We start from the raw sequence: 14,864 nt of genomic DNA on the forward strand, positions 1-14,864 counted from the left end.
CCAGGTCTGTCTGACTTGAAAGCCTGCCATGTTTCCACTCAACTCCGCCCCATCACTCTCTATCAAAAACAGCCCCAGTTCTTACTGGACTTTGTGCACATGATTATTTATCTGCCAAATTATCCAGGGCACATTTTTAATCACCATATAACTTCCTGCTGCCACTTAGCTTGTTTCTGGCTCCTTTGATGTGCCCTATGGCTATGCTTTGGATTTGGAAGCTGACTTAATGCCTCCAGAGTAAAGTAGCAGTGACATGAGAGCAACAGAAGTAATGACAACCAACCCTATCTGGTGCTTTAATATGCTGGGAACCCTTCTAATGACTCGCATATATTAATACATTTAATCCTTAGAGCAGCCCTTTGAAATTGGAACTATGGTTGTCTCCATTTTATAGAGAAGGAAACTGAGGAAACTTATGGTTAAGCAATTTGCTCAACATAAATACTAAGTGATAGAGCCAGAGTTTAAATGTAATTGTTTTTAAAACCTGTAAAATAAGAAATACGTGGCACAAAAGAAATATTTGAAAACAGCTCTAATGTGGCTCAGTTCCAGAAACACAAATGACCTCAGGCTAATTGAGTTTAGATTTCTTGGGCAAGGTAATGGCCACAAACTGGCCAAATGATGTTTATTTGTCTAAAGAAGGAGAACACAAGATACTTTGGACATGTGTATGCACACAGAGTAACATAAAGACTGTAAAAATTTGATGATAGAAATAACACCAGAATTCAGAGCAAAATTCGTAGCATGGGCTGAGAAAATATGGCCACACTTGCAAATCTGGATATTCTGTACACACTGAATATATTGCATCCTAAGCATGCCCTGACTGTTAACTAAAGCAGACTAATTGCTTCTGTAATTAGCAAAACAAAATGGCCTTGCTTATGTCTCTACTCGGTTCCAAGAGCACTCTGGTCCTTACATTGGAAGGGTATGAGAGAGGCTAACTTAAGTCTGAATAAGATAGAAATAAAACCAAGTTCTCCATTAGGTCAACCCAGTACTTTGAATTTCTGTCTGAAGTAACCTCAGATTTGTTTTCGTCAGTGTTTGCTGTTCAAGTGATAAGCCAATCTTTGGACATCAGGGGTCTGATGCTCTTTAAAAGGAAACCTCTTTTATGACATATTATTCATAAATGGCAGCAAACTTAAATAATTAAACTATAGTGTGAAATAAAGTTGTCCTTTTCCTACATATTTATTTTTCCAATGAATGAAAGCCTTGATGAATGCCAGAAAGGGGTGATTTATGAAGGTGGTGAGGAATCCCAAGGGCCTCACAAATCCTTTTAGCCTTTCTCCCGTCTGCCCTCCCCCTCCTCCTCACTAAAAACAGCCTAGTAGAGCTGCCAAGCTTGCAAACCACATTTATTTTTAAAGGATCCCCAGGCTGCACATTTTGGAGACACTGATATTTTTTAAGTAAAAGGGACCCTCAACAGTTCAGAGCTAGTCTGCCCTTCCTGTTTTGGTTCTAGCTGATTGAGTTATCTGTTTGCCTCCTAGTCATGGTTCAAGAAGATTACCACAGCCAAAACCCATATCACAATGCTGTTCATGCAGCCGATGTCACCCAGGCCATGAACTGCTACCTGAAGGAACCCAAGGTAAAGCAAGACTCAGCCACCGCCTCAGCATTGGAAATGCCAAGTAAACTGTCTGCTAAGCCCCAAATCACCCAATATATCAGAATAACTGTGTATGGATCATTCACAATATGAACACAAATTATTTCTACTAAAGTTCCAGTATCAGCTCTGAAAATTATATGAAAGAGAATGTAAATTTTCTGAGTTTTTTTTTCTCATAATTTCTGTATTTTTGAGCCTGCATTAGGACAAAAACAACCCTCTCCATGACAGTCTACATCTTAGATATCTTCAAAACTCTCAAGAAATCATTTTGCCTTGGACCTTTGCCACCAATGTTACCAGCAATGAACTTTTCTGGGAAAATCTCCCACCTCATGTTTTTTGATCAATGAATAGAGTCAAAACTCCTCAAAACTCAAGCTCCATTTCCTATAAGCCAATGGGGCATCCTGATTCAAGCCCAAGAAAATTCGTGACTTCAAAGATCTCAAAGTATGTTCTGATGCAACAAATGAATCCAATACTAAAAACATAACAATAATACTCATTAGTTGAAATATAAGCATTTTTAGCCATATAAAACTTAGTTGCTAGAACATACAGGATGAATTTTCTTAAGCTTTTTCAAAAATGATATCCTAGTCTAAGTCTCTGTTTAGTTCAGTTTTAATATCAATCACTAAATATATAGATGCCAGACAGGCATTCCCAAAAGAAAACTGGGTAGATGCCTCATCCTTATAAAATATCCCATTAAAGGTTGTGTTTTTAGTCTGTAAGTTGTCCAAAAATTGTAATATATCACACCGTAGTATATTTAAATTCAGTGCTAGATTTGCATTCTCCTGCTTGGTTTCTTAGTGAACCAAAAAAAAAAAAAAAAGACAGATTCTTACACATTCCCCCACTATTTATTACACATTGAAGAAATATGCAAATTTTGTAATTCAGCCCACTCTTGATTTCATATTCAGTGGCAATGATATAGTGGATGGTTGAAATACACAAATGATTTTTTTTTAACGTGTCCATTACTTTGGCTTTAAATTTTTCCTTCATTCACTGCTTTCTCTAGGAGCAAGGCTGATTTCAGGCTCTGCCTTCTCCCCGCTCACCAGAGAGCAGTCTTGCCAACAGGAATACCACTGCACCAACAAAAAGAAACGGATGGGATGCCTGGGTGGCTCAGTCAGTGAAGCATCCAACTCGATTTCGGCTCAAGTCATGATCTCACAGTTCATGAGATCGAGCCCTGCACGGAAAAAAGAGAGAGAGAGAGAGAGAGAAGCAGTGGGAAGAGGAGGGTAGTTGAATGAATGATCCAGAAAGATTTGACTTGCTTAATTCCCTTCCATGCTGTCCTTTCCTCCCTGCAATTCCTTGTGACTATCACCTCACTGACTGCTTCAAGAGGGTAAAGGTCAGGATGAAAGCCTAAAAACTACTGTGCAAAATTATGTGCATAAACATCAATCAGTCTCCCAATTTGATTTTTTTAACAGCTCGCCAGCTTCCTCACACCCCTGGACATCATGCTTGGACTGCTGGCTGCAGCAGCACACGATGTTGACCACCCAGGAGTGAACCAGCCATTTTTGATCAAAACTAACCACCATCTCGCCAATCTATACCAGGTAAGGGAACCCAACATTGAGGCACAGTTCAGCCAACTGCCTTAGGCCCAGTCCTGGAGCCTGAGTCTCATCTTTGGAGTTAACCTTTTTTCAGGGCCAGCCTCAGTGACCACAGCCACAGAGCATGGATTTGAAATAGGTCTAGGATATCCCAAGGTAGATTAAATTGGTATCACAAGGTAGATGAAATTGTCCAATGTAAAACAGGATCTCTGAGCCTACCCTCTCAGATGTGAGAATATCCGTCTCCCTGGACACTGTCTCATATATAACGGCCAATTGAAGCCAGTCCTTGTAGGACCTCTATAAACGATACTTCCCAGCTCCAATCCTAATTCAAATTTATGTCTTTAAGGCATTTCTGAACTTGACTGGCCTCTAGGTCAGAGTATGTTATCAAAGACAATAGGCATATTTTGTTGTTCTAAAATAGGTCAGCAGTATGAGTAGGTTGGCCTGGAGAACTTTTATCTCTGATGTTATTTAAAATAGTAAACTTTAAATCATAAATGAATAACTCCCAGAATTTTTAGTATGGGTCTTTGGAGACCTTTGGTTGTCTGTCACAAAATCATTGCAAACAAGGTAGTCATTGATCTCAATTTTAGTAGATCTTTTGAAAAAACACAGTGCTGAAAAATTCCTGACAGATCCCTATAAAGCACAAGTGGAACTTGAGAAAAAGAAAAAAAGAAAAAAAAAAAGCCTTTCTCCATCCAATTGATTAGCTTTTAACATCAGTAGGAACTGGCATTCCAAGGTTTATGGATCCACGTGGCCAGCCAGCACCCGGAGCCTGGATAGATGTAGCCACATAGAGGGGACAGGATGACAGAACTAAGAAAGATTTTGTTGATGAGCTATAAATTAAACAAAGAAAAATAAAAAATAAAGCTAAACTTTCTAAAGCATCTCACAAGCTAAATTTATTACTTAGAAAAACATAGACCTGAATAATGGGACTAAAAGCCCCCAGATGGATTTCCTATTCCTGTCAATTCTGGTTTTTTCAAATGTCTTTTATTAGACAAAGGAAACCAATCAACAAAGTTGGCTACTTGATCCATTCCCATATAAAGTAAATGCTTACATAATTCTAGTTTCTCATCACCATATAAATTATGTCAATGAAGTTTAAGAGAGTATCAGCTGTGGGGCACTTGGATGGCTCAGTAAGTTAAACTTCTGACTCTTGATTTTGGCCCAAGTCATGATCTCACGATTTGTGAGATAGAGCCCCAAGTCGGGCTCTGCACTAACGGCATGGAACCCACTTGGGATTCTGTCTCTCCCTCTCTACCTCTCCCTGCTCTCGTCCTTATGTGCTCTCTCTCTCTCTCTCTTTCTCTCTCAAAATCAATCAATCAATCAATGAGAGTATCAGCTGCTACTGACTGATTTGTACATAAAATGAGAGTCGTAAGACTGTACTTTGACATGTAATATATATAAAACGTGTAATGAATTCACTTGTAAGCAGGAAGTTAAAAAGAAATACGCCAGATGTTAAAAACAAGAAAGTAGTTGTAGAATTTAATAAGAACTAAGTACTCATTGCTAATTAACAAAAAATTATTCTCAAAATAAAAACACTAGTCTATCTTGTTCAGATATTAAAATTGTTCTCAAAAAAATGAATTTCTTACCCAAACGTTTGAAGTGCAGATAACTTTTAATAGTTTTTATTTTAATCTCTTTGTTAAAGATAAACATTCCAGTACAACCAAATTCTTCAGCCTTTTCAATGCAACATATAGTCTTGTATGTTTTTAATCAGCAGCTACTTATTGCATATGTCATATGGTACACTAAGATCTAGGAGTACAATGATGGATAAAATGTACTCTCTGCCCTCAAACATTTGTTCAAACTCAGATGTTCAAAATGTGCAAAATCTGAGAAGACTTAATCTCAGTTTGAAAGTTTTGGGGACTTAGCTAAAGGTATACGTATAGATATAATTTTTTTAAGTCTTGAAAGAATAAATACGGGCTCTGTTCTTTGTATCCGAAATGTTACTATAATAAAGCGAGCCAGTATTTTTTCTAGCAGTAAATTTGTCCATCTGAATTGTCTGGCCTGATCCTTGATAGGAAAGACAAGGATCCTTTTCATAATAACTAAAAAGAAGTTGGGATATAGGACTTGAAAACCATATACGAGATATTGTCTTCATCAGTATCCTGCTCAACTGGTGTTAGGATCTCTTGGAAGCTAGATAGAGATTCTGGTCTTCAGGTTGTAAAAATAGTGTTAAAGGCAAACCAGGATTGCATAGTATCATCAACATAATGTCTACTATCTTAGAGCCGACAAGGATAAAAGCTGAAATTTTTATCAGCCAAATTGGGAGCTAACATATTAAAAGTAAAAATTGCTAAGAGGACCTGAAAATATTATGAGATTTCAATTCTGCCCCCAAAATTGCTGATGCCTTTTATATTTGGCTATATACCATTATTTATTAACTATCAGAGGGAATTTCAAAAAGGTAATGAAAATTCTACGTCCAATACAGTTCAACAAATTATATAACTAACCTTCGTTCAATGCTTACTATGGTTCAAAAACTGTGCTAAACGCTTTTTATGTATTATATTATTTACTCTGCACAATAGTCCAGTTAAGTGGATACTATTATCATACCTATTATTCAGAAAGAGGAGAAGTGATACTTAGGAAATTCAAGTGTTTTTCCTGAAAATAAATAGCTGATTAATGGCAAAGCTGGAATAAGTCTTTTGTCTCCAGAGCCAAAGTGACTAAGCATTATACATACCGTCTCTAAAATTCACACTGATCACCTCCTTTCTGTGGGTAGGACACTAAGAGCTCTCCACCAGGTTTTCCTATTGCAGTGAGGGAGACAGAGGGGTTAGAGCCAAGTGGCTTCAAGTGGGAGGGACTTTGGGAAGTACTCTTCTGATGGTGTGTAGCTACAAAGTGGGATGCAAAGACAGAAAGGGATTCCGCAGAGGGCTTGGCTGGAGAAAGAATGGTAAACTGAGCCGTGGCATGTAGCATTTTGAGTAGCAGAGCTGAGAAGGGCACCCTAGAGGTAGCATGAGCTGGGGTACTTTGTGGATTAAAACCCACAACTCGGGGCGCCTGGGTGGCGCAGTCGGTTAAGCGTCCGACTTCAGCCAGGTCACGATCTCGCAGTCCGGGAGTTCGAGCCCCGCGTCAGGCTCTGGGCTGATGGCTCAGAGCCTGGAGCCTGTTTCCGATTCTGTGTCTCCCTCTCTCTCTGCCCCTCCCCCGTTCATGCTCTGTCTCTCTCTGTCCCCAAAATAAATAAAGGTTGAAAAAAAAAAATTAAAAAAAAAAAAACCCACAACCCTAGAATAACCAAAAACAGACTGTGTCTGTGGCCGTTAGCTGGGCATCATCCTGCCATAAACCATCCCTGCTCTCAGAGCAGTGTCTTGGGTATATTTTCATTAAGTGTATATTCTCTCTTTTGTAGAAACTGTACATTAGCTGTACAGAACATGATGTGGGTCAGAAAATCTCTTCTCTGCACCAGGTTGCAGAGCAACTTGGCATAACTTCAGGTTTTCAATTTCAAGAAAAAAAGAGTGTGCCACATAACACATAAACTGAGCAAGACCATTAACAACATGTGATATTTAAAATCTTTGCAAATGTAGACTTTCAGCTCACCAAGAACCTTTTAGGAAACTGTGTGCAGATTTCCAGAGGATATACCTATGCAAGTCTTTCTAGGGTAAGGATCCCTAACTTACACTCATATTTTAAAATGAGTTATAGATTCTGAAAATATTAAGAACCATGGTAATGAGTAAAAAATATGTCTATATACTATATATATTACACAATGTATTATAAATATGTATATACACTATATATATTACACAATATATTGTGAATATATATACACACACAAAAATTATACACACCCCCACACACACACATTTGGTTAATGAGAATCCAGTAGAGAAGATGTGCCAGGAATTATGTGGGTTGAGAACACCCTGTGCGTGACTTTGCTACAATCTAGCCTTACTATAAATGAGATAAAATAGAAGAGAGCTTCCTCTCCCTCCTCTTGTTGGCTGTGCTCTTTTAGTTCTAATAAATAAGATCATTGCATAACTCCCAGCCTGTGCTTCTGCCCCGAGATAAAGAGAGAGCCAGGGCAGCTGGAGTGAAGGCCAGGTCAGAGGGCTCTCTCCCATTGTCTGCTATCTGGACCGGACTCATTTGCTGAATTGCCAACCCAACTTCAACATGAAAGTGATAAAGGCACTTCCACCTGGCACCTCTCTCATCAGACTGGAAGCCATCCAGTTGTCCATGGCGGATTGAGAAAGGAACATGTGAGAGATTGAACTAAGCATTTATCTTGTGTCCCTCCACCCTGCAAGTCCCCAACACACAATTGCTCAGCAATTGAGCAAAGTAAGCATTGAATCAGATAAGATATTGGCTATTACAATTGCAGAAGGAATCACTTGCAGCTCAATTTCAAGTTTAATTTCTTTCGAGAAGAGGCCAACTCACTACTGACAGAACAACCTAATGAATAAAATAATTCATAATTAATTGTTCCTTATAGCCTAATATAATGTTTCATAATATTACATTCTATACTGTCTTGCAGAAGTTTATAATCATTTTTCTTAGCTCCTTATCTCAAACACTAAGAGCAGGTCAGCATTTTTCACCACTTTTTACTCTTTTTTTTTTTTTAATTTTTTTTTTCAACGTTTTTATTTATTTTTTGGGGGACAGAGAGAGACAGAGCATGAACGGGGGAGGGGCAGAGAGAGAGGGAGACACAGAATCGGAAACAGGCTCCAGGCTCTGAGCCATCAGCCCAGAGCCCGACGTGGGGCTCGAACTCACGGACCGCGAGATCGTGACCCGGCTGAAGTCGGACGCTTAACCAACTGCGCCACCCAGGCGCCCCTCCACTTTTTACTCTTAATGACTCTGAGCCATAAATATGAAGTTGACAGAGCCTGCCACATGGTCCTATGACCGCTACTCAAATAAGCAACTGCCAAGATTATACATAACCTCACAATTTCTGCAGTCTGAAAGGTGTTTTTGGCAAGTAGTGTGAAAATTGTAGGAAGGAGGCTTAAATTGGATCTTCTGTTTCATAAAGTTTCTGCTGTTCACAGTGAGGTAACTGGCATGTTGCCTGTCCGTGGCCCTCATCTGAACACAGGCCTGCCCCACAGGACAGTACTTAATGTCCAGTTTCCTTGGTCTCAGAGCAGTGTCTTGGGAAGATGCAGATTGACCAAGAAAAAGATTTCTTGCAACAGGCAGTAAATATGGCAGTGCTACAGCTTTTCCAAGGGCCATGGTCTTTAGGATTCAAGGAGACCACCAGGCTTGTTAGGGAAGAGCTCAGCATCTCCGTGATCTCCTAGAGTCTTGCTTCTCTGGTTCATGAGCAATTAAAAATGAAGACACAGAGGATGTTCCTATTGTTGTTTTTCTTCCTGTGTCCTCTGTGTTAAAAGGTGTCATTCACTCTGATTCCTATGGTACACCAGACCTCTCAGCTTATCAACAGATTTTAGTCAAAGAAAGCGATGAATGGTGGGGGGGCAGTTTAAAGCCGCCTTGTAGGATAGCAAATCTGCTCTGCCAGACTCTCTTTGACAAACAGACTCTTGATTTAATTTGAAAACCTGGGTTGGTGGTTTATTAAATGCCAGATGTGAAGCTATTCAGGAACAAAAGGATTGTTTTCTTCTTAGGGTGGATGATATCTTGACAATTCCGCAAAAAGGGAAATACAGGTTTTGCCATACGGGTTTTAAGGGTTTTATTTTTCCGAATTAAAATTCTAGTAAGCCTTGTTATTTCCAATATTCTTTGTTACCTACAAAGGTAGCTATATACTCTTTCAACTCTAAGCTGACGAGCGTCTTTGAAATTACAAATATGAAGAGTTAGGGACGCGAGAGCACACTGTCGTAGAGATGGTGCGACACTGCTGAGCCGATGTGGTCCCTGATGCAGGCCTCCAAAGAGGGCGGGGATTTCAGCAGATACTCAAGTTGCATCATTTCATCCTGTGTTCAGATCTTCACCAGCGTTTCAGATTATTTTCTTCTTTTTTCAATCTACCCTTTGCTACTCCTAGTCTTTGAGCCACTGTGAAGGCCAGGTGAGCCTATGGTCACTGAGCCATCCTCCTGTTAGCGAGGACACAGATAACTGGCCGCTTCCTATGAAGCACCAGGATGTCCACACCTGCTCACTGCAGCCTCTCCCCTGAGTGCATTGCACCAACATTATCTCCTTGTCCACACACAGCCTGGCCTGGCTCCAACTCCTTCTGCTGTGCAGCCAGGATGAGTCTCCTGAAACTCAAGTCTGACCCCATGGGTGACTGCTTAAAACCCCATTTCCCTCAGGATTGAGTCCAAGGATCCTAACACGATTTGCAAACCTTGTCGTGATCTGGCCCTGTTACGCTTTCCAGCTTCTTTTCCTGCTATTACTCGACTAGGCCTCTGTGCATCATCCAGTCCGAACTACTTTTAGATTCCCAAACATATCACTCACTCTTCTATTCATTCAACAAATATTCATTGAGTGCTTAATACACACCAGGTGCTGGGAATATAGAAGATGAACAAAACAAATAAAAACCCCTGCTTTCTACTAGGGGAAACACAATAACTGAGTAAAATTTGTAATAGGTTAAAAGTGATCATTCTTAGTGACAAAAAAAATAAAACAGGGAAGGAAGTATCCCTCTTGCTTACAGGTTTTTACACACATGCTCTTCTTTGTGCTGATTTTAATGAAATGTATTCCTCTCCACTGACTGTACTTTCTGATTCCTCTCTAACTCACTCATCCGTTTGAGCTCAATTTGGACATATCTTTTTCCCAAAAGCCTTCTTTTTCTTTAAAAGCCCATTTTTGGGGTGCCTGGGTGGCTCAGCCAGTTAAGCATCCTACTCTTGACTTCATGGTCATAGGATCGAGCCCTGCATTGGGCTCTGCATTTGCTTAAGAGGGTCTCTCTCTCTCTTTCTCCCTCTGCCCCTCCCTTGCTCATGCTCTCTCACTCTCTCTCAAAAAAGTAAATAAATAAAAGCCCATTTCCCATGCTTTTCCTGTAAGAGTTCAAAGTCCTTCATCACTTACCTTATCACAGTGTTCATGTCTCTAAATTGCCATTGCCTGGTCCGAAGTCCACATTCCCCGCCCCCAACCCCCCCAAATTGTCTGAAAGCTTCTGGAAACCTACCTCATTCCCTGCTGTATCCTCAGCATCTGGCACAGTCCTGGTGTTCAGTGAATATTTGTTGGGTGGTAGGAGGTTTGCTGGATGAGTAAGCAGAAGGATGGATGGATGGATGGATGGATGGATGGACAGATTGGATCCATGCAGGAACAAAGACAGAACCTGAGTAACACTGAGAGATCAGAAATATTGGCAACAGCAAGTGCATGCAGAGACCCAGAGTGGAAATCTGACAAGCAGAGTCAATAACACTCAGACAGGGAGACCACAAAATCAAGACACACACTTCCACACTTCACTTCCTATTGATCATTAAGTTCTTATCACGCGAAGAATGAAAAGGATTGAATGAAAAATTATTTATGATGATTTTCTGATTTGTTTACCTTGGAATTGACAAATGCCATCTGATATATGTTATTTCTGGAGTATGTCTGATCCTGGATATCTACGAATGAGTAGTGGGAAAGAGCCCATCGCTGTAATAATTCTAAAAATCTCTTTGACTTTCACCTCAATATAAGGATTTCCCATCAGAAGACCCCAAGTCTGGCTTCTTTCAGATACTGACTAAAAAAAAAATTAACAGGACTCTTTTCTTGTAACAGTTATTTAAGCTTTTGTAGCTACCGAACTTTAAGGTTTCAGAAATTAATTACTATATCCACTCAACAAAGATTGACTTGTTTAAGCGGCACTGTGCCACGTAGCAGGGCACGGAGATAAATAAGATACGCTCCCTGTTCTCAATGGCAATCATGTATGGCAGCAGTTTTCAGACTAGGCCTGTGTGCCCAGGGGAATACACAAAGCCTTTCCATGGGGGCACACAGGCAGGAAGAGGGCTAACAGAATGCATCTTAAGGTCCTTACACTGACCTGCCTGGACTGTGCTTGCAGACCAGTCAAGCCACTTCTATATTTCTGCTCTTCTCAAAGAGCCCATCTCTCACCCACCCCACATATTGCATATTACCTGATTGCACCCATATTGTATCTTGTCCCAACAAAGGAGCAACTAAAAATATTAAAGGAAGTCTCCTACAGTTGAGAGATTATCACTCTCCCAACCATCTCATAAATAGATGTATTGCCAGAAAAGTTTTGTTCCTAGCCACAATTTTTTTTTCCAAGTTTGCAACATACATGCATTTTGATCAATAATAACAGTTGCATTGTAAACTCAAAGCTGGAAAAACATTTCCTACTGAGAGCCTGATGTTAGAAATACTTTTTAAATTAAAATTTCCGTGTGTGTACTTATTTCTGTTGCAGAGAAATATGATCAGGTGACAATAAAAGAATTTCACACACAAAAATATATTTCATTAAAATAAAATTCTATGGGGAAATAGAATGGAAATATAAGTTCTAGAAGGAAAAGAATCCATTTAAAATTCTAACTCAAAGAATAAATTATTCATATGTGGTTTTTTTCAACAGCTGATAAATGAGGATTAAATGCCTTTGGTATTTAGATTTCCTTAGATACATTTAATACAGAAAAGAGTGATACGATGATTTTATATGAAAACACCAGTAGTAGGGGCACCTGGTTGGCTCAGTCGGTTGAACGTCCAACTTCAGCTCAGGTCATGACCTCACAGCTCCTGAGTTCAAGCCCCACGTCGGGCTCTGCTGACAGCTTGGAGCCTGGAACCTGCTTCAGATTCTTTGTCTCCCTCTCTCTCTCTGCCCCTAACCCACTCGCATTCTGTCTCTGTCTCAAAAATAAATAAACATTAAAAAAAATTTAAAAAAAAATAATAAAATAAAATAAAATAAAACACCAGTAGTTGCAAATATGCAGAGCATTATATCTTGTGTTACCATTGAAATCTATGATTTAAAAATTTTTTTAATGTTTATTCCTTTTTGAGAGAGAGAGAGAGAGAGCAGGGGAAAGGCAGAGAGAGAGAGGGAGACACAGAATCTGAAGCAGGCTCCAGGCTCTGAGTGGTCAGCATAGAGCCCAATGCGGGGCTCAAACTCACAAATTGCGAGATCATGACCTGAGCTGAAGTCGGACACTTAACCAAGTGAGCCACCCAGGCACCCTGGAATCCATGATTTTAGATACCGATTTTTTTTTTAACTTTTTTTTTTTTAACGTTTATTTATTTTTGAGACAGAGCGTGAACGGGGGAGGGCTAGAGAGAGGGAGACACAGAATCTGAAACAGGCTCCGGGCTCTGAGCTGTCAGCACAGAGCCGACGTGGGGCTCGAACTCACGGACCGCGAGATCATGACCTGAGCGAAGTCAGCCGCTCAACCGACTGAGCCACCCAGGCGGCCCTAGATACCGATTTTAAAAGCTACACGAAGAGCGTAGTTTTTCAAAGTTATTTTCAGGAGTAAATGAACAAACACCTGTGAAGATCACTGATATGTGGGAGCCAGCCAGTGAACAAAGTTGCTGTGAAGTGTCTTGAACACCAGGAGATAAGCTTGGGGTGGGCGTGCAAGAGGGAGCTGTCAGTTCTGTTTAGAGAACTAAGAAAGTCTTTCCCAGCAGATAGCAGTGGTTCGTCTTAGAAGTAAGAAGTGTGCATGGAAGGCGGGGGCCAGGTATGGGTGGGTGGGTGCACACACACACACACACACACACACGTTTTCGACTTTGTTAGGTGACACTCTTTTTGGACCCATAAAATTCTTTGCTATCACCCTTATACAAAAACCAAGCATTCTTATAAGTCAAAACATTGAGAAGGCTTTTCATTAACTCTTCCGGCGTAATATGGAAGGTAGTAAATTAACTTTAAATTACTTGATACATTAGTGATGTAAACAAGGACAGAAGTTTATCTCTATCCTCCATAAAAGAAGCCTGGAGGTTGGCATGTCAGAGCAGGCACAGGGGCTTCACAAAATTAAGGATGAGGGGACCAAGGGTCCTTTTAGTTCTGTAGGAACTACAGCCTCGTGGATGGCCTTTGCCAGAGAAGTCAGTTCCCTTTAAACAAGTTTCCCAGAAATCCCACACAACATTTCTGCTTACATTTAATGAGTCAGAATGTAGCTAACTGATGCCACCTAATTGTAAAGAAGGCTGGAAAATGTTATCTTTGAGACAGCCATGCGACCAGGTAAAAACTGAGGCTCTGTGAGTAAGGAGAAAAAGAAAACAGATTGAGGGGGTGAACACTGAGTAGTCTCCACTACACCTGATGCTTGATTTTAAAGCTGAGACTATCAGAATGATGAATCGGCATGGTCTTTCCCTTTATGTGACATTCCGTCTCCAGTCCATGAATCACTGCAACACTCATGCGAGTATTTTACTTCCCTTTTCTTGTTTTGGTCACTGCTTGGACTGTTAGATATTTCCACTGTAATGCCCACGTGTCCAACAGGTATCTCGAACTTGACCTGGCCAACACTGAACTCCTGTAAACCCTCTCCACCCACAGCCTGCCCACCACAGGTGATGGGAATGCCATCCTTCCAGTTGTTCAGGCCCAAAACACTGCAGCCATCCCTGCAGAGCCAGATTAACCACCAAGACAAGTCTTCACTGTCTCTTGCCGGGATGACTGCTTTTACCCCCCAAATAGCCTGCTACACCTGCTTGTACACTTATTTCCACCAAAGTCCATTTGAAACATAGCAGCCTAAGTGATTTTATTTTTTTTTTCAATATATGAAATTTATTGTCAAATTGGTTTCCATACAACACCCAGTGCTCATCCCAAAAGGTGCCCTCCTCAATACCCATCACCCCCCCCACCCCCCATCAACCCTCAGTTTGTTCTCAGTTTTTAAGAGTCTCTTATGCTTTGGCTCTCTCCCACTCTAACCTCTTTTTTTTGTTTTCTTCCCCTCCCCCATGGGTTTCTGTTAAGTTTCTCAGAATCCACCTAAGAGTGAAAACATATGGTATCTGTCTTTCTCTGTATGGCTTATTTCACTTAGCATCACATTTTCCAGTTCCATCCACGTTGCTACAAAAGGCCATATTTCATTCTTTCTCATTGCCACGTAGTACTCCATTGTGTATATAAACCACAATTTCTTTATCCATTCATCAGTTGATGGACATTTAGGCTCTTTCCATAATTTGGCTATTGTTGAGAGTGCTGCTATAAACATTGGGGTACAGTGCCCCTATGCATCAGTACTCCTGTATCCCTTGGGCAAATTCCTAGCAGTGCTATTGCTGGGTCATAGGGTAGGTCTATTTTTAATTTTTTGAGGAACCTCCACACTGTTTTCCAGAGTGGCTGCACCAATTTGCATTCCCACCAACAGTGCAAGAGGGTTCCCATTTCCTAAGTGATCTTATTTAAATTTTACATAATTTCCTTCCCCTTGCAGTGGCCTCTTATCTCTCTCAGAGTAAAAACCAAAATCCTTACAACGGCCAGAAGGCCATGC

The 14,864-nt window shown here is 40.5% G+C and overlaps 1 protein-coding gene across 4 annotated transcripts in view; it reads left to right on the top strand.

Moving 5' to 3' along the window:
• PDE7B (phosphodiesterase 7B) overlaps positions 1-14,864 on the top strand; it is a 316,929-nt gene that overhangs the window by 279,779 nt on the left and 22,286 nt on the right. For all 4 annotated transcript variants that reach the window (XM_045499734.1, XM_045499733.1, XM_045499735.1 and 1 more), the window contains 2 exons: positions 1,524-1,624; positions 3,112-3,243. In XM_045499734.1, coding sequence (XP_045355690.1) covers positions 1,524-1,624; positions 3,112-3,243 — 233 coding nt within the window. The remainder of the gene's footprint in view (positions 1-1,523; positions 1,625-3,111; positions 3,244-14,864) is intronic.

The sequence above is a fragment of the Leopardus geoffroyi genome, chromosome B2 (assembly GCF_018350155.1).
Source record: "Leopardus geoffroyi isolate Oge1 chromosome B2, O.geoffroyi_Oge1_pat1.0, whole genome shotgun sequence".
Taxonomy (NCBI): domain Eukaryota; kingdom Metazoa; phylum Chordata; class Mammalia; order Carnivora; family Felidae; genus Leopardus; species Leopardus geoffroyi.